At 42.0% G+C, this 20,734-nt stretch overlaps 1 protein-coding gene and 1 long non-coding RNA gene across 69 annotated transcripts in view; one reads left to right on the top strand and one right to left on the bottom strand.

The window, feature by feature from the left end:
• The window catches only part of LOC111922567 (uncharacterized), an 86,671-nt gene that overhangs the window by 62,195 nt on the left and 3,742 nt on the right, over positions 1 to 20,734 (bottom strand). For 15 of the 50 annotated variants that reach the window (XR_015284315.1, XR_015284313.1, XR_015284312.1 and 12 more), the window contains exons 1-4: positions 14,771 to 15,171; positions 14,211 to 14,320; positions 14,033 to 14,083; positions 7,806 to 7,887 (exon numbers count right to left, since the gene is read on the bottom strand). Coding sequence is in view for 25 of the 50 variants with exons in the window: in XM_086880355.1 (XP_086736481.1) it covers positions 7,813 to 7,887; positions 14,211 to 14,320; positions 15,179 to 15,350 (357 nt within the window). In the remaining 25 variants the exon portion in view is untranslated. The other 35 variants (XM_086880355.1, XM_086880348.1, XM_086880352.1 and 32 more) reach the window with 23 other exon arrangements.
• Positions 1 to 20,734, top strand: part of LOC111922622 (uncharacterized) — a 214,207-nt gene that overhangs the window by 191,217 nt on the left and 2,256 nt on the right. For 17 of the 19 annotated variants that reach the window (XR_015284339.1, XR_015284344.1, XR_015284342.1 and 14 more), the window contains 2 exons: positions 16,829 to 16,945; positions 19,579 to 19,645. This is a non-coding gene — a long non-coding RNA (uncharacterized LOC111922622). Of the gene's footprint in view, positions 1 to 16,828; positions 16,946 to 18,423; positions 19,503 to 19,578; positions 20,572 to 20,734 lie in introns of those variants that run through there. The other 2 variants (XR_015284330.1, XR_015284343.1) reach the window with 2 other exon arrangements.

Genomic DNA, 20,734 nt, shown 5'->3' with positions numbered 1-20,734 from the left:
AGCATCTGAGAGTGAAATCTGGCTCATGGTGGGCAGGCAGGCACAGTGCAGAGGCACAGCTGCCAGCCTGACATGATGGATCAGAAAAGCTACTAAGGAGCTGTGAGAGTCCAGGCAATTGAAACAAAGCAAAACATGACAAGGCAATAGGTCAGACCTTCTTTGCAATCTATCAATTAAACAAGCATCCACTTCCAAAGGAGTATGATGTCCTAAGCAGTAGACATCCCAGCACGTGATCGCTACTGTGACGGAGGGACAGGCTTACCAAAAAGAATTAATAATAATAATTACTAGTAGTGCTAATAATTTAGTTGAAGTCGTTCTTTAGTGAACCCCTTTGAGGAAATAACATGGTTGGGAATTTTGGCTTAATTCTATAGTCCCATACCAGCTTTACGCAGCCTGTTGGAAAACAAAGATATGTTCAAATCTGTCCATTACATGGGAGGCTTGTGCCAAAATCTTGCCCTCCTTTTGGCTTGTGCCAAAATCTTAACCTCCTTTGGTTAGGCAGCAGGGTAAGTGCCACAGGGTTGGCTTCACCTGCTTTCTCCAAAACCATGAAGCTTTCAGAAACATTCATTTCTGCTGGCATCACTCAACAGCTGATTGTTAGGATTTGTTCTTATTGGCATGCATGAACTGAGACTGATGTACGGGGTGATCCACAGCGACAGCCTTCAGCCCCAAAAGTGGATACCTGCTTCCATTAGAGTCCAGGGACTTGACTCAGAAGGATATATGCAAAAATTATCTCTTCTCTCTCATTTGCTCGCGTTAAGGCTGTGTTCAGCCAAATTAGCGATCAGGCAAACTGTGCATGCAGAAATCTTCACTTGTACAAACTGTGCATTTTTTTTTGTAACATTCTAAGATTAAATATCTTGACAAAAGATGAAAACCCTTTAACAAATCTGCCCCTAGAGAAAAGTAACATTTTTTTATTCCATTTACTGTCAAACGACATATAGTTGAACACAGTCCTATAGGTTGATTTGTTGCTTTAAATAATGTCACTAACATCCAGATATCAATGTGATGGTGCAGAATAAAAGAGTTCACATTGAGCTAGATTCAATTACAGACCTAGAAATTGAAATTAAGTCTGATGCTACATGCTTAATTCATGTTTGTGTGACTGAGAAAGGGAGTATCTGGTTTACCTTGAATTTCCTGCCTTAGTGTGGTGAAAACATGACCCATCGCATTAATTAAAAAATAGTTTTCAAATGTAACTTAAGTGGTATTGCACTGGCAGGAGGAGACAAACACCTTTTTGTCCTTGAAATGTTATGTGATATAAAGGAAGCTGTTCAATAGCTTTTTCTGCGATTCCAAGGTAGGTCTTACAATTCTCACTGAAGGACAGGAAAAAAAGGTATGATGACATCTCACAATGAGAAGCTAAAAATTGTGCTTTACTTAAAAAAAAAAAATAAAAAAATAAGCGTTTATCCCTCAATACCCATAACCCTCTTCTGACCACGCTGTTTAAATAGGTGTCTATAGGTAGTTATGACACATTTTATGCAGGCTTATAGCTATCTAATTTGAGCATTATACCCGGGTTGGTATTTTCGAGTTTAATACCTCAAAATACCATATCATAGCAATGGACTTTCAACCAGCACACATTTGACTACTGATTTCACATATGCGGCTGGGACTAACTTCTCTCCTAATATGGTGATGGCACAGGCACTATTTAAATGATTCCTGAGCCTTGTAAATATACACCAGATGTATCTTTTGTAAATGTTACATTTTTCAACATCTCAGCATTTGTGAATAGTTGAAAGCAATGCCAGCCATGCTTTAATGGGGCACAGAAGCGTACTGCATTCAAAGAAATGGCACACCATTGCAATAGTCAAAATTACAAGCGCTGTCAAAAAGCTACATTTTTGCTTTATTGATTAGCACCAGGTAACGCAGTGCTTCACATCATACCTTCATACATGCCTCTTTCGGCTGACGATGTGACGATGTTACACCGCACACGGGTAACACAGAGAGGGATGAGGAACTTTCAGGGCTGCACTGGGGAAGGAGAAGGGCAGAGAGGCCTGGAGAGCCACATGTGTCACCTCTGCCACTATGATGGCCAGAAGTGGAGGCAGAAGGGCTGTGGCAGCTGGAACTCCCACAGCCATGGACACAGCCCACTGCCACAATGACATGCCCACTGTCCCAGAGCTGGTGAGGGAACAAAGCTCACCTTTCCCACAGGTACTGATGCAGTTTGAAGCTACGATACATTTTCCTACAGCTCAGGCTGCTGCTGCTTGGTCCTCCCTTGTTGCAGAGCTAACTCAGCACCAGGGAGATGTATCTCCCATCAGGGACCTCTCCATGACCACAGGGTAAATTCAGCTGTAAAAAGAAGCTATGTCCTGGGCTTTTCCAGACCTCTCTTTTTCCCTAAGGTTTTCATAGCTTTCCTGTGTCATTGTAGAAACCTCACAGAAGACCCAGGAGCACCTGTGTAACAGGTTATGAGAAATGTACTCTCTGCACCTTCTACCTCCTGGCACTTGCCCTACCCATCACCACCACAACCAAACTGCCCCCATGGTCACCCCGTCAGCACCAGGCAGTAAAAGGAACTGTCAGAAATCAGCCATCACATTTGCTAAAAATCCACTTTTTTGTAGAATTTGTCACCAAACTCTTCCACAAATAAGAGGAAAGACCTTTATAATACTGCACAATTACTGTTATTTGCAAGGCAGAGTGCTTTTGCTCAGTGAATTTTGTGCTGGAATTGCACCATGCGACTCTGTTCAGCAAATCAGCTAAAATCAGAGCTAGGTGACACAGGACAATAAACTTAGAGGGAATGGACTAGACATAATGCCCCACTACAAGTATTATTTCCAAGTTCACAGGCTTGCAAATTAAAATGTCCCTGGATCACTGCCATAAAAAAGTACATTAAAAATCAGGGGAAGAGGTCTGGGCATCTGTTAGAAGAATCTAATATATACCAAATGTGTATGTTGAGCTTCTTAGATATATGCATTGCTGAAATATAGCCTACAATTAATGTAAAAGCAGAAATATTTTAATTGTATTTTTCCATTTGATATTCAAATGAAAAAAATATATCTTATTAAACACAACACTTGGCTTTGCTATTTTAATAAAAAATAAGTTGTTGAGGAAAAGAAAAGCAAAACTACTGATTCCTTTCCTTATGATGATCAAATGAGCCTTTCATGTTTGTATCTTATACTTCACTTTTTAGTATTTTGAGGCAAATAGCAGATATCAAAACTTAGTAAATAATCAAAGACTTATTCAGTTTTCCAAACTGTCATGCTGCTTATCTTGTAATAACTGATCTCTTAGGTAGCATAAGCTATTTAATTGCTACTGAAGATTATTTGAATGAAAAAAGAGACGACATTCTCCCTTACCCCTCAAAAAGACAAAACTATATTCTTCAAAAAGACACATGCCGACAGATAGATTCTGATCTCTTCTACACATGCACAAGTGCAGTAGCTAATTTTACAAGATTTGATAGGAGCTGTGTATCTGAGATTACACCCTGTCCTCCAGACTGCACATTCCACATGGAAAATGACTTAATTTGGAAATAAATTTTGTTTCTGATAAATCCAAACTCTCAAGTCTCTGGGCATCCAAAGAACCAAACCTATTAAAATATTGCAAAAAACAGCTACTGTATTTTAAAGGGACTTTTTACCGTGTTGGCAAAGTGTGTATTCATGTATCCCCCCTGACATGATAGACTGTAATGGCTCCAGTCTGTCATGTCAACCATCTGCATATTAAACAGTCCCTAAGTACACATTGACACAGCAGACCCTAATAGCTCTGAAGCCGTAACAATCTATTGAGTCAATAATATGCATGTTAAAGAGCATCTCCTGTACTTCCATCAATATCTTTTATCTTTTCCTTAATTTGTATTTTCTTTTTGTATGTATATTCAGAGTTAAAGTTTTAGGAACCTTTATCCTTTAATGTGCTGCCACAGATGTGAAACATGTGGCATAGAGAGGCACATGCAGTAGCAAGATCCTTCCCTAGTATTGGGGCCAGACTTTAAAATAAGAGCTGTAATATTTTTACACCAGCAGCACACATTCTTCCAGATAACGTGGAAATAGCCCCTCTTTTCTGCTGGGCTGGACCCAGTGACAGTAAAAAGCCTGGGAAATGCTTTTTCAGGAGTAAAAAACTGACAGTTTCACATGCTTTGGATGGAGCCCAGTGTGATGATATTCATTTCCTATTATGCATTTCCTTCTAATTAAATGAAATAGGTCACAGGGGGAAAATGAAACAAAAGACAAATGTATTTACTTACAGTAATATCAACCCCCCAAAAACGGCAATCAAAAACAAGAGAAAAGATAATACAAAACATACTGTCTCTTCACTAACTTGGAATTATGTGTTACCACAGTCTAAGCTCATTCCTGCGTGATCTTTTATACCATAGAATAGAGAGACTGTTATTTAAGCGTAAGAAAACGGAGATTTAACTTCTTTTGTCTAAATAACTGGAGAGAAAAATTCTAATTTTCTTTTGCTCAACTTCACATCACCATACCATGCTGCTATCCTCTCGCTCCCTGATCACAGGGCTTTCGCATCTTCCAATCTTCTTGCTCTCTGTAAGCATCACAATTTGGCTTACACATTTCAAAGTGAAACCAAAGTGCAATTTGTGTTTCCAAAATGTAGACCTGAGGACAGGGAGGTCACTTGACCCTATCAGCAGATCTTAGCTGTCCTAAATTCCTTTCTCCTTTCCATTAATTTGATACCGATGTATCTTTGATGCACATAGGGATTTATTCCAGCATATTCTTGATTAACTTTCACTCCAGTGAGGGCAGAATCATGGTACTCTCCCTCTTGCTTTCCAGGAGTGTGCAGTTCATCCTACCCCTGCCTTGCACTATTCCATGTTCCCAAGGCACACTAGACCAGATCATCTACTTCTGTGCCTCGTGCAGTATAGTATCCCCTAACTCCATGACAAGCACTGAAGGCATCTGTCTTCTAATAAGTCCTTGGTAACAGCAGGTTTTTCTTCCCAATGCAATGGCAGTGAAGTGGATCAGATGCCCACATGCATGCCCAGGGATTTGCCCAGCCATGAGGCAAGTCCTCAAAACCTTATACTAGTGCATAAACTTCATCTTATATGTGTTGTCCACTGTGTGTCTTATCTGGACAAGACTTTCTAAACTATGGATAACACATTACTCACAAAGCCACACAAGTTACCATTTGACTTTTTCCACTGAATATTTAGCAAGCAGGTTTAGTTTTGGGCAGGATATATTTTTCTTCCTAAATGAAAAAAAAAGCTATTGAAAAAAACCTAAGCAAATTAACAAAACCTAAAGAATGGGTGTCATTAAAACAAAACAAAACAAAACAAATACATTTAAAAAAAAAAAAAAAAAACCAAACACAAACCTGAAAGTCCTGCTATGCTGCCTCTATTTCCTTTAGCTGAGGGAGGTAGCTCTGGAAGCACTCATTCTGGACAGAAATGGTTCATTGTCAACTCCTTTCTGTGATGCTGCAGTTCATCACCAAATTATAGATGAAGCGCAGTCCTCTCTCTACTAATTATGGGTTCAGCCACGTCCATTTAAGGAAAACAGGTCCTCTCTGGACCTCCTGTGGGAGCTCTCTTACTATTCACTCTGGTACTTGCTGTGTAGCAGCTACAGCCCCGACCAGTCCAGCCGTGGTGAAGGTAGGAACATCACACAGCAACCACACAGCAGGTGTGGATCACTTATAGTATCCCTTGCTCGTCTGGCACTTCTGTTTGTGCCTGATGAGCCTTGTAGGCTTCCCAGAACTTAACAGAATTACCAGACAATGGCAAAGAATGACGGGAGGAGGGCCGCTGACCACACAGCCAGAGTCCTCTAACAAAAATCCCCTGCACCAAGGCTTACTGGTGGTTCACACTCACTCTGGATGGCCAGTGCTTGTGGGAGTTGCTACATTGATTTAAGTGGATAGGTTACCCAGTTCAACTTCATGGACTTTGAGTAACCAATACTTGCCACCAAGAAAAAGAAGAGCCACCAGCCTTGGTCTGTAAATGAGATAGGTAAGGGAGATGAAGGGAGGGCAAGTGAAAGAAACATAATGCTGTAGGTGAAGTGGTCCATGCTCCCCCAGCAACCTTCTTGTGTATGCAGCAAATGTAAGGTGGGCTTGCTTCCTGCTGCCTTGTCCCCCTCCTGCACAGCTTGTTCCAGAGCTAGCTGCAGCTGAGCCTACCCCAGGCTGACCTGACCCTGAATGGAAAAATTCCTAATTACTTCAGTGAAGAGGCCTCTGTATCCTCAGGCAAATGCAGGAGAATAAAATTTGGGTAGGGCTATGACTTCACTGCCTGTGTGCATAGGATGTCTCCTTTCCTACACAGAACAACTCTGGCCACTCTTTCCACTTTTTTGGTTCTCAGTGTTCATCACTGCACCTGGAGTTATCTCCCATTTACCAAGGAGTTGATTTAAGTGTCTGACTCAGTCACATATGTTTGGCTCCCTTATTCAGAGTAAGATTTGGCCTACTAGCTGTGAAAACAGCTTATATCACATGTGCTGCAAAACCTAGCCAGAACAGGCTGAATAAAGGATGAAGTTTAATCATGGAAATGTTGACCTACAAATAGAGAACAAAATGTTAAACCACATGGTATAGGGTGCTGCACGCCCCAAATATCAAGGAGAGGAAAGAAGAATTGAACACATTTGGAAAGTAAAGCTTACTGTTTGGGGTTTGGTTGTTTTTTTTTTTTTTTTACTTTTTCTTTCTACATATTCGAGAGTCAGACCCACACTGTTCCCGCTCGCGATGACACCCTGGCATCCGAAGAACAACATGACACCCACCACAAAATGCTGCTGTTGGCTGGCGCTGTCTAAAGCAGCAAGGTTTGGTGAGGGAGGTGAGACTGCCAAAGGCGGGCAAGTGGGGGTGTCACAGAGAGTGGGACCTGGCCACCAGCGTGACTCCAGTCTACAGGACCTGTACAAACTGGGGAGAGGTAAATGTGATGAGGATTAAGACCCTTTTCATCCTGTGTCCTTGAAAACTAGTCCTGGGTTACTGCTTACAGCTGGTGGGTGAGGAGCTGTTGTCATTATTTACATGCCACCTTTCAGCTGGGACATCCTCACCTTTGTGTGTTTCACACAAAGAAGTGCAGTGTTTTTGGCAGAGAGTCCATTTTCATTTTTAATCACAGCCATCACACAAACAGTTCATCTCACAGGATGGGAAAACTTTCTCACAGGCTTTATTTAACATAATTTTAGGTGTTGCAAAGGACAAAGAATAAATTTTTTAATCAGTCATCTTGCTTTCAATAACTCGTCAGCTTTGTCTTTAGGTACATTACATTTTACACAAACGTAGTTAACAGCAGCCGGCCAGGCCTTACTGACTGACAACTGTTCTTTACAGGATTTCTATGTGCCAAGGAGCTGGACAGTAATATCCATTTGGTATTCATGGAAAGTACTAGCAGAACAATAATGACAATAATTGCTTCTGATTCTTGTGTTTACAACACTGCCAAAGTATCATTAGAGCCTTATTTATAGATAATAATGCTTATTAATCACACATATTTGAATTTTGGAATGTATTAGATTAATATTCTTTTGTAACTTGGTTCTGTACTAATGCTACGAAAAGCACTCTCTGAATGTAGCCCACTGGGAAGTGCTTGCCTCAGTAAAGTAAAAGCATCCAAGCCATCTGCAGGTGAGGGACAAAGGGCGTACCTCTTCCTCAGCAGGCAAACACCAAAGCCGAACACACCAGTTCCAAAAGCAGCTCCTTTGGATTAAAATCAGGGGCAGACGCCTGAAAAACAAATACCGTGAAAGGTGTGATAGTAGCATTGTTCTTGAGCTTGTTTTTTGATGCTCTATGAAAAGGTTTGCTTTCTCCTGCCTTATAAAGAAACTGAGTTTGGAAGGTGAGGAACAGATCCATCTATCATCTCACTCTCTAACAGCCCATTCTACCCCATGGGTGAGTTTAGCCTGGACCTCAGGATCCCTTATCAGTCGAGAGGTTGGCAATGAGAAATAGAAGAAATATACTACAAAAAACATTCTTAATTTTGTTTATTAAATAATTTCAGCTTTTCTATATCAATGTCTTCTACAATTCAATAGCATGATAGAAGGAAAGCAAATTTTTTAAAAAGACATTTACAACAAGTGAAAGTGCCACCCAAATCGAAATACCAACTGCCCTATATTCATATTCTCTTTTGTTTCCCTGTACCCATTACAATGGTAAAAAATACACCAAAGCAACAACCAACCCTCCAATTTTTAGTGTGTAATCATCTCCATAAATTTGTGTTTAAATAAATAAAGTCCCAAACAGTGTAGAATGTTTTTTATTAATATTAATATGTGTTTTTAGATAGTTCTTCAAGCAAATTTGCAGAGGCTCTGTCAGTTTAGAGGTGACATTTCCATCTGTTTGGTTGGTTTTTTTAATTTTTACCCATTGCTGATGCAATGTAACTAACACCAGAAAGTAGAAAAACTGGGAAGCGGGGGAGCCAGTGTTGTATTTTATTCTGAGTGTCCATTTTGTGGTTTTTATGGTCCTCTCTGCACAGTGAGGATAACCTGTTGCTAAGTGTCACAGCCCCATTGTCTCCAGGGGTCTTTTACAGTGGCAGAAGATAAAATAAATAAATAAAATGCAGAATCTTTAAATTGTGAAGAACACTTGTGACCTTGTGACTTTACTGCAACTCCCCCAAGCTGCCCCTAGCCAATATGTTTTAACAGACAAAATTCCAAAGTGTGATGTTGCCCCTTTAAAAATGTGCTTTACCTATTAATATTCCAGTGTGCTTTGCTTACTCTGTTTAGAAAATGCCAGTATTGAGGTTTCCCAGGAATTTCAAACCTATCAAGACAGCCAGTGCTGAGCACAGACCAATCATTTCTAAACGAAGCCAGGATTTAAAATTTAAAAAACCCTAATAGAGAGATTAGAGATGAAACTAAAGCGTAAATTTGGCGTTGGGATGCAGAGGGAAACCCCGTCCTTATGGGTTCTACACAACAAAGCAGTGCATCCCTCCCATCCCAGAGCCCACAGCTCCTGCTGGGGGCTGTGGGGCCAGCTTGTTCTGGGCATTGCTGGGAGGAGGGTCATGGCTTCAACCACCACTTGCAAACAAAGGAATTATTCCCCAAGTGTGGGCACAGGGGCTGCACAGAGCTTTGGACTAGGCTCCTTTCCCAGTTGCAGCTAAATACCATCCAGCCAAAACTGATCCCAAAACTTGACAGTACTGCACTGAGGGGATTTTGATCAATAACCAGTCATGGGTTTTTGATTCTTCTGCTAGTCCTCTTCTAAAAAGAAAAGCCGTAGCCCCAGATGCACACAACCTGCTACAGCATTCACTGGCACAGAAGCGTGTACGGATACTCTCCTCTCCATTGGTGGCTCCTCAAAAAGTTTGCTATATCTTCCTTAGGTTTCAGAGTGTTGAAGTGCAAAAAGATGTCCCTCTAATAGGTGTTTGAAATCTGCATGTTGTTCTTTCCTAATAGTAATAAAAATAGCTGAAAGAGTTCAATACAAGGATCCTAATTTCAGAAAGGCAAATCAGCAGCATATAAAATTATAATTCATCCTCTGCAGATTACAGACTTCTTATTTTCTTAACTGAGTAATGAACAATAATTTCTATTGTTTCTGTCTGGTTTTTTTCAGGGCAGTAGTGGTTTAATAATTTTTTCTACCTCTTAGAAGAAAAAGGCAAAGCAAACAGTTATTTCATGAGGAAAGGTACTTTTGCATTTTATATACGTATGGCTGATACTAAACCCACACAAAGATAAAAACAGATATTTCCAGCTATAGAGTTTTACTATTTATTATTGCCAGAGATACACAAGTCATATTTCCATGTCAACATTTGACTTTCTAAAGAAAAATAGGAACTTATTTTTTTAATACTGAGTTTTCATAGTTCTCTCTGAAGTCAAATGAAGGAGTAAATGCCCAATGTCCTTGAAAAATTATCACTTTCCTGCAGTACCCCTTTTCTGTCCGTATAGAAATCCCCAGTATGAAAAAGATGCCCCTTTTGCACAAAATAAATACATGACCCTCCAAACACTGCTCACATGCACCAGAAATTTCAGCATGAGTCAGGGTATGCAAAATCAAGTCTGAAGCAAAACCCAAGCAAACAAGCAGTAAAATCACCCTCCTAACATCAAGTGCAGTTACTACAAGTTGCATTTTTAGATTTGTATATATGGGATAGGAGAATCAAGATAGAAAAGTCTTGACTGGCTTTTCACTAGCGGTGAAAAGTGGTCATATCTAGCGGCCACAAATGATTAAAAAGGAGAATTCAACAGAAAAAGTTCTAAATATAGAGGAAGTTTCATAAGTGTCTTTTTGTAGCATCATTTTATTTGCTATATTGTTGGGACAATATTACTCTGCTTGTATTTAACATTTGGGTTATTGTCAAATAATAACTCTTCCTGTTATTGGATTGCATGATTATTGTGTATTTATCCCTCTAGATGTGTATCATGAACATTTTTCTTCCTTAGTTTTATATCATGTATAACTACTAAAGTCTGGAATTTGTAGTTTCCCATCACCTTCACAGAACTGTAAGACACAAGCAGGAATAAAAATAAAAACATACCTTTTCATCAGGTAGTCTGCTAACCAAAAGGAGAAATAATAAGCTTTGTGTATTTCTAAATAGTCCTCTAGGAGTCTTATACTTGTACTACATGCTATACATCGTATGGTTTCTCCCCCTGTTATGACATCTCTGATTACTTTAAAAAAAACTCTCAAAAATATTGAGGCTCAAACCTTTGTATGGAATACTTTTAGTACGCTTTTTATTCTGACAAGATTAATAATTATCCTATAAGCATGACACAGTGTTTTTAAATGTTTTTTTCTGCTATGAGTTAGGACTGTGCACATAAATGTGGAAAGAAAGGTTGTTTCACAGCAGAGAAATGCATATTTAAACAAACTGTGATTAAATGGTAAAACTGCTTAAAAAGGAAAAGCATGGGTTTTTTCTCATCATAGTTATTCTGAATTTAAAATACTCGTAGTGAGTTTCCAAAGAACATTGGGCATTTGCAATAAAAACACAAGCTACTGAAATTAATGGGAGATAATTGAGAGAACCATAGCAAATGTCCCAGAGCTTTGGCCAAAACTGGACAGAAAAAATCCACTTGTGTAGCAAGAACCAAATGTGTCCCCTCCCCACCATCACCACCCTGTCCTCTTCTGTGGCACTTGAAAGTAGCTCTTAGTGGGAGCAACTGGCTATGTGGGAACCAGTCTACGGGCTAACCAGACTTTTGCTGTCCTTCAACAGGACACCTCACAAGTGCTAACAGTCCTCACGGCAGCCTTAAGTCTTCCCCAGAACACACAACTGCCCTTTCTGCTAAGTTCATACACATTCAGCACTTCCCACTGATGCAAAGACACGGGCATGGAGTTATTTTGATTGTTCAAAATGCCCAGTAATGTGTTTCCTATGTATCAGTATGTAGTGACCACAATTACTGCTGGCCTGATCCACCAGTCAAAGTGTGTAGGATGCAACCCTTAGATCACTGAGGCTGAAGGGCAAGATCAATGTGGCCCCCAGACCTAACTCCATTCACATCAAATAAATGCAAAAATAATCTCTCCATTGATATTAATGTCTAATGGAAATATTTCAGGGATCAGAATGAGAGCTAGATCCTGCTCATTCCAATCAAACAAAACTCCGTATGGCTTCAATTAATGGGAAAAGTAAGATTTGGCCTATCTTGAGCAGCACAGGTTTGGCTTCCAGAGGCTGAGCTGTACCTGCTCATTGGAGAAGGACAGTGAAATATTGGAGCCAATAGACTTTGAACTAAGAAGACAGCCAAGGGTAACACCTTGTCTGCACTAAAACGGGTGGCAAGGCAAGCAGTGGCACCCAATTTGCCCCTGAGCTTTAGTGTTGGGCTTCAACCATGGTGCAGTCTTTCTGCTAACTTTACTTGAAGGAGTAATTTTAAAATAATTTAATGCCAAGTGCCAGAGGGCTCACTTATTCACAGCATTAAACTGAATCATATCAACTCCCATTCTAAATATAAAATATGATTGCATTACTTGACTTCATACTTTTTATAAAGGTCCCATTGTGGTGAGATTTCACAAGGTATAAAAGCCCATGCAGGTATTATGGGCCATATCAGCCCATTTCACCTAATTAATCATCTACTTAAAAATGTTTTTCTTGTATCATAGTAGGAAAAATAAAATAACTGTTCTTTATCATTTCCAAAATTAAATTCATATTCCATAATGACCATATTTCATGTGCAAAATAACAAGATATGCTTACATACCTGGCTTCCCTTCTTTAGTGAGTTGCTTCATTTGTAAAAACGTTGCATATAAGATTAGAACGTAAAATGAATTACTTGGTTTTTCTTGATATGAAATCTTGTTTAAGTTCACAGCAATTTTAAATATGATACATTTAAAATATTAATATTTCCCATCTATTATTCACTGACTTTCAGGTTTCATCTCAAGTTAGTGGCACTTCATATTTCAAAGGAAGAACTGTTTCTTTTTTTCAGTACTAATGTTCTATTAATTCACTTTGTAATATCATTCTGGTTCAGACAAATAAAATAGCACTAAATTGCTTATGCCAAGAATCATGCTAAAGTTGTTGGCACTATATAAAATTCCATATTCCATTACTATTTTATAAGTTTTTTATATTAGTGGCATCTTTTGAGGCATAATTCATAGTCGCATTTAGTTAGTTCTAGAAGGGCAAATACACACAGACGGATTCTCATGCTGAGATGGGGGTGTATGTAGGTATTTACAATAAAGTCAGTAACTAAAGTGACTTCTGCAATGTACCAGATACAAACTCCCAGTGAACTACCTTAATAGCTTTTCCTTTATGAATATTTTTTTTGAAGGGGGGGGCAGTTTTCTCTTCCAGCATGTTTTTTTATCACACACATGTATAAACACATACGTACACACACACATGTATTTGTGAAAAATAAATTTGTGTGCATACAGAAATACTTGAAAGGCCTCACATGCATACTATGCAACATATGCCATTCAGGTAATCACTACATACAAAAAGAAAATTCATTTTATAGATACAAATAAAATATGTGAAAGAAGTCCTTAAAGGACCCATAAAGGCCTCAGCATAGATGGATTCTTCATCACACTTAAAGAACCATGGATATAAACAAATCTTTTAATATATCCATTTATATTTTATACTCTTTACATAAAGTCCACGTAGCTACATAGCTATTTACAGAGATGTGGATGAAAGTTACACCTGGGTAAACTGAAAACTCTTTAATGAGTCAAGCAGCATTCAATCCTATGAAACGCCTTGCTGGATTGAAATAATTACTAAGTGCTGGAGCAAGAGTAGAAAACAGCAGTAAAATCACCTGTAAATAGATGTGAGGAACTATAAATACACTTCAGTATTTGTATAGCTGACTTTCTCTGACTGTCATCAAAATCAGATGCTCAGGAGAAAGAAATCCAACTCCAAGGAATGCAGATTAATACATATATATGAATATATAGTCTGTGACTAAGTTTGTAATATTGTTAATAATGTATGCTTCTTTTCTAATGCCTAGTATTTGCTCCCTCGGCAATTTTAAAAATAAGAAAATTTGATCCAACTCTTTTAAAAAATAAATTGCAAAAATAACTGATGCAAATCCCTGTCACTTGTGAACACAATGAAATTATACAGAAAGGAGCAAATGTAGGAGAGGCTCCTCCTCAAAAATAGAAACGAATGCCCCGTTCCTATAAGGTCCTCAAATGGCAGGATTTTGAAACATGAATTAGACCTCGAATGCAAATTAACTTCAGAAGGCAGGGAGAGGGGGGAAAAAAAAAATAAATCAGAGAGACATACCAAGTCAAACGCTCCTTTTCCTGCCTATCTCGTCCGCAATGGTAAAACAGGCTAAACAAAACAAGTGCACATCAAGATAGAGCCAATTAAGGAATAGAGAGCGGGGGGGAGAGGGTGGAGAGGAAGGCACCTCACTGAGCACATGGGGAGTGGGAGCGCAGCATCCCACCATACCTACCTTATGAGTGTTCAAAGGAAGACAACTGGGGTAAATTGGAGCCAGCTTTGATTTTTGCCATCCGGTTGCACTCGGGATGCGGGGGAGTGGGGTGGGGCAGAAGGGTCGGTCTGGGCGGAGGTAGACGGGTGATAAAAAAGTGGGGGTAAATACTGAGCGAGAGTGCCGAACGCTATGCAAATAGTTTTTGGGGTTTTTTTATTATTTTGGGGAAGGCTGGAGGGGGGCACGATGAGAAAAGGCACCGTCAGTGAGGTGAGTGGGTCCCCGCACCGTCCGCACACGCGTGGGAAAGGGCGAGGGGAGTCGTGCGGGAGCGCGGCGGGAGCACCGGCGCGGGGCAGCGCTGCCCACCGAGGGGCGCGGGGCCGAGGCCGGCGGGGCGCGGCGCCTGCACCTTCCCGGGAGCAGCGACTGCTCCAGATGGGGAGAGAGGGGGTGCGGACCCCGCTCCTTCCGTCAGTCATCGCCTCCCTAACCCTCCGACCGCTCCCCCCGTCACGGCTGCCTCACCGCTCCCGGCGGCTCCCCGCTTAGAAATGGAGACCGGCAACTCTCACCAGAGCTCACCCGCATCCCACGGTCCTGAGGAAGGAGTTTGGGGCGGCGGGGGGAAGCGGGCGCGAGGCGTGGGGAGGGGGGGGTTGTTTGAGAGTGACGGTGAGGCGAGGAGGAGGAGGAAGGAGGAAGGCTGGGAAGAAGGGGGTGGGGGGAGACGGCTTCTGAAATGGAGCCAGCCCAAACGGGAGACGATGCTGGAACAGGGGCTGCGTCATTTCGGGGCTGGGAGAGGGCTCAGCTCCCCTCCGCCGCTTCCCTGTCTGCAGGCAGGGAGGACCGATGCCAGCAGGCCAGGGCAGGGTGCGGGGCGCTGTGGGGTCGGGACCACCTCCGCCCGCCCTTCTCCCCAAGCCCCCGGGGCCGGGACGGGGAAGGAAAACCCCACACTAGGAAAAGAGATGAACCACCTTCAATCCTTCTAGCGATGTCAGAAAAGACAGGGGCAGGGAGAGAAATGCGGGACTCGTCGGCCACAAGGCAGTAGGCAGCACCGGCCACGAACGGGGGCCTGAGGCAGGGCCAGCTCCCGCGGGGGTAACAGGGTCCCGGGACGGCGAGGGTAGGCGGAATGATCGGCATTTATAACGCCGGGGGAGGCTCACAGCCTTTCAAAGAGTTTCAGCTGGGTGAGTGGAAATGCCTTCTGCCACTTTCACATATGGAAGCACAGTGATCTCTGAGGGGGGTGGGGGGGGAAGCAATTTTTTTTTTTCTTCTGGACAGTGGATCTCTTTGAGCTTATTGTCATGTCCTATGGCAGCAATTATAAATAAACTTTCTTTCTGCAGAGAGGAAGTAGCACAGACTGAGGGTCTGTGCTAGCGAATGGCCAGCAGCTACCCTGATCTTTGCTGGCCCATGCCGGCGAGGTGGTGGCCTAGCCCTGTACTGAGAGACTGTGGGCACACTGTGCTGCACGTCTGAGGCTTAATAACTGGCCTGGGAACACCTTTCCTTCTTTCAACTCTGCCCATACAGTCCAAGACAGTTTCCTTCTGGAGTTCATCTCCTCAAAAGCTTTCTAAACTCAGCTTCAAATATTCATGTTCATATATTTTTCATTTTTTAAAAAATTATTTTCATACCACCCCATGTGGTACCATGTTTAAAAAGCAAAGCTGCTCAGTGGGCTGAGATCACAGGTGCCATCATGGAGGTCTGTGGTGAGTGTCAGTAAAACGCAAGAGAGAATTAAGTCCCCAGGCAAGATTACAGTGCTGGTACACAACCATGTACAGCCTTGTCCAAGCCTTCTATGGCACCTGCCAGAGCAAAGGTGTTGCATGTAAAGTGCTGAAAATATTGACCATAATCATTATTGTTAAGTGCATAAATTTTTTAGCTTTTTTTTATGACTCTGCGCATGTGTGTGTGGGCAATATGTGTGCATACTCATACAAACACATTTATATCTGTGTATATATTCAATACTGTTAAACTAAGCAGTGATTTCTCTCCTACAGATAGTTGTATAATACACATATAGTGATGATACCTAAGGTGTTTGGGGGTGGGGATGCATAATATCTTATAAATTTGAAGTTTTTATCAGGCAGAGCAGATTACTTTAAGCGTTCAATTTCTCAGCGATCCAATTTTATTAGGATTTACTATCATTTGTGCTGCACATCCCTGGGGAAATAATGCTTTGATTAATGTAATCCTGGGCTGGGATCCGCCACATGCCCCTCTCCCAAGAGAAGGGCCCTGTTTGACAAACAAAAATAGAGCAGCAACTATTGCAATCTGCACTCACCTTTCGTAAGCACATAGACCCACACACGCACACAGACACAAAATATAACCCTCTCCTCCCCCCAACCCCAAATACAATAGCAGCATCTCAAAACAATGTGTGCTTATTCATTTACACACAATGACTCTGATTCAATGTGGGCTGTACAGTCCAGCCCTCAAATGCACAGAGACGGTCCAAAAAGGACTCTGCTCTGTCCCCCGCTGAGAAGCTGAAGCATCTCTGGGAAGCTCAATGCTTCTCTGTGTTTCAGGCCCTCCTTGGGCTCCCAACATTTCTGCCTCTTTGTTTCCCACTGCAGGGCTTGCCACAAACCGATTTCAAGTCTTCTCCTTCAGACCCAGGGGCTGGAGAAGCTGTCCCTCCGAGGCTCCCTGGCACCTACCAGGGGGACATGTACCTCTCTAAATGGGCCCTGGTAAGTGAATCACAGCCAAGCACTCTGCTCAGCTCGCAAGGAGAGTGGGGGGACCCAGAAAACGTCAAACAGAAAGACTTGTCACATACATTTTTAAAGGGAAAAAAATAAGTATTCCTCCGCCTTTGGAGGTTTCTGGGGTTTGAGCAGCTTTGTTCCAGCCACAACCACCACCCCCCGCCCCCCTCCCGCTCCTTCTGTTTGTGTCAAAGGCTGGCAGGAACAATAGCGTTTAAACAGAAGTAAACATGCCCAGATCAGAGCCCAACCCAAGAGAAAGGGAAAGCTTTCTTTACATCCCTAGGTGAACTGGCCGGTGTTTCCCCCTTTCCTCCTTCTCCCCTCAAGCCCACAAAACAACGTCCATTCCTGGCAGCCCAAATAGCATTTTAATGTTGCATTTCTTCCCTCCACCCCGCTGGAACAAAGCGGGTCCCACTGCGCCTGAGGAGAACATACAGTCTCACAAAAAGGGCTCTGGCCGCAGTTAGGCCACTCTTTCCCAAGTCCGGAGTAATAAATCCAGGGGAAGAAGGAGGGGAGGGATCTCCAGGCTGGAGATGAGGAGGGATGCGGTTTGCGCCGGGGTTTTCAATAAGCTGCTGCTCTCTCCTTCGTGTTTACCCACTGACCCCCAATACGGTGACTCAGCGATTACAGAGCACTGGGTGTCTGTGTGTGTAAGGGTGTGAAGGGGAGCGGGGGGATTTCCTCCCCCTTTTCTCTTGCTTTTCTTTCCTGATGAAAAACGTTGCAATTACATTTCTGCATGCTGATCAGAGAGTTCAAATAACAAGCCTTAAACGCGTTATCAGGCTCTTGTTAAAGAGGGAAGTGAAGGGGGGAACAAATCCAGAGGTATACTCCCGGATGTATGTATACCTATATATGCACACACCTATAAAGATACATATTTAAATGTCAGACTGCTACAAGAAGACATGGGCTGTTGTTCAGCCAGAGTGCCCTCACACCGGCAGAAGAGGGAAAAGCCTCAATTTAAAACACCAACCAAACTAGAGAAGAAAGAGCAAGACGCACAAATCACTCCAGGGAAAAGTTATTTAGACGCAATCTCTAGATTTTCCCAGTGCAAACTGACTCTCCTACCGGGTTTGATCCAGTTTTCCTGCTTCCCTTCCCCCTCCCACCCCGGGGGGATCCATCCCTATTTCGCGTTTTCCTTCTCAGAAGTGGCTCCTGCCGCCCCGCCCGGGAGGGCGTTTGCCGGGACCTCGGCGTGGCCGCGGCCCGTTCCGCGCCCGCGGAAAGGCCGGCGGGGCGGGGGTCGCCCTCGGGGACGCGGGGTGCCGGGGGGCTCTCGGGTTCCAGCCTCCGCCCCCCACACTGCTATCCCCCCCAACTCTTGGCAGGCGGCAAGAAATTGTTTCAGAAGTCGGGTGGCGGGGCTGAATTTAGAGAGGGGAGGAGGGAATATACGCAAGGAGATGATGGATAACGTTAACTTTTGACTGTAGGAGTCATGATGGAGTTGAGCGAAGCTGCGAGGAAATATGTCATTTAATCCCAGGGCTACTGAAGTCCCTTTTATCAAACGTCGTGATGCTGGAATTATACTGCTGTAAAAGCGACTGAGTACTTAAAAGTATCCAACATCAGGCAAATATATAGATTGGAGGAATGGGTGTAAAATACTAATCACACGACCGTGAAAACCCCAAGTGGATTAGATAAATATAAATAGATGTGCATTAAAAAAAAAAAAAAAAAAAAAAAAGGCACGATAAAACTCTAGCTGCTGTATTCACACAAGGAGAACAGACAGCGTGTGCATGTTTGTGTGCAATGCCAAAAAGAGCAGCCTTAAGGTTGACCTACTGCAATCTGCACTGAGCTCCTCAGACAATAGACAAGTTCAAATGTCAAAAAATCTAATAATAATAACCAGAGCTGCCAAACTGCACGAACTGTTTTCTGGTGTAACACAATCATTCACCCTCTTATCCACTAAAAGACTTCCAGTTCTTATGCGTGTAAAAGAAAATCTATGTAATGCATATGGATCTTTTTTTTTGTTTGTTTGTTTATCACATGTGAAACGCCATTGAGATGGCAAGCACGCAAATCGGAATGATATCATGTCTAATAAAAGCAGGGCTAAGGTTTTCACAGTCTCTTTTAAAAGACTCCAACTTGTAAATCCCCTTTTAATGTCACTACATGCACAATTATTCTTATTAATAAAAATCTACATGTTCAAGGGTCTGGATTGAAACTAGGTATCCCTCTGATTTTAACATCGGTGGGAGCATTAGTTTTCTATCATATGTAATGTGTCTACGTTGAGCTCAAGTCAACAGATAGATTGTTCCATTCATTTGGCAACTCTCATTACAGTCCGTGTGAGGTGAACACTGAGCAAGACACGTTGGATAATATCAAAATTATGCAGCTGGGAAATAAAGGAATCTTGCTTTGCATGTACAGTTCTGTATTATTGTTCTAATTTATTACAGAAGCCGAAATGCTTTGTTATACTCAAAACAATAAATAAGGTTCTGAGAACCTTATTAGAATAAAAGGTATGGATAAATTATCTGCCTGCCTATTGTGTTTATCGTTATTATCGTCAGCCTTTAAAAGTAATCTGTGTATTTTCCTATTTTCTCCAGATTGGTTAGTGTAATATCCCTAGTGCAGCTATCAACGTGGTCATAAGAACTATGAACTACAGCATGGGTAAGCTTGAAAAACCCAGAGCAGATCGCATTAGCCAAGAACGCTACATATCTGGAAGCCAGTCAACTTCACGTTTGCAGCTGACTGCTGTATTATGCACGAATGTGTTTTACATATAGCAGACTGTATACGGAATATGTCTTTATGTTTAACATTTTAATTTGTAAATGCTAATTAGGCAGTTGGTCTCCACGGTTATATTAGTACATACCTAATCATTTCCCACTATAAGTAAATGAATACTAAATACGGTAAACACTTTCTTTTCACTATTTCCACGACAGTATCTCTTCTACATCCATTTTCCAAATGTGTCCGTTCGGACAAAATAGGCATTTATTTTTAAAAAGGGGAGAAAAAAATGCACTCTGTAGCACTCTTCCAATTGGGGTGCCAGGGCAGGCATGGAGCCGGCAATCCTGGCTGGACTGGACTCTTCCAAAGACAGCCAGAAAAGTTTAGTTCTGCCGAATTAACTTGTTGCTCGTTTTAGAGTTAGTTTTTCTCTTCCCTTGCGGTACCTAGTCGCCTGCTGCTGCTAACTGGTGCAGGCACACAGCAGAGAAGCTGCCCTTCTAAATCCTGTTTTGTTTAAAATATAACGCAGGTTACGCTTGGAGGATTGGGGGAAGGGGGGGCAAAGGAAAGCTGGGGGAAATCCACTCAATCCCGACCCCGGGATGATGAACTTTACTGGGGTCTTTCAATTCCAAAACCCGCCAGCTTCACAGGCGAGGGAAATGTTCACTAAACTGCAAATCTCAAGCAAGCGACCACGTTTCTGAGGAGAAACGCGCTCTGGAAATGTGTTTTACTAGTCTGGAATATTGCTAGTGCTCATTGCGCCAAATGCGGAAGGTGGAAACTTTTGTTCATGTAAATATCTCAACCATTTTACCTCACGGTCAATACACACGGAAACTTGACTCCGTTTTCCAAATGAACACCCACGAACACTTTAAATGAAAAGTGTAATTTCTTGTAGGTCGTTTTCTGTCTTTGATTACTTTTTTTTTTTTCTCTCTCTCTCCCTTTTTTTCTTTTTCTTCTTTTTTTTTTTTTTTTTTTTTTTTTTTTGGCTATGTATGT

The sequence above is a fragment of the Cyanistes caeruleus genome, chromosome 3 (genome assembly GCF_971803275.1).
Source record: "Cyanistes caeruleus chromosome 3, bCyaCae1.hap1.1, whole genome shotgun sequence".
Lineage (NCBI taxonomy): Eukaryota > Metazoa > Chordata > Aves > Passeriformes > Paridae > Cyanistes > Cyanistes caeruleus.
The sequence above is the reverse complement of the archived record's forward strand: the minus strand, read 5'-3'. Positions and strand labels throughout refer to the sequence as shown.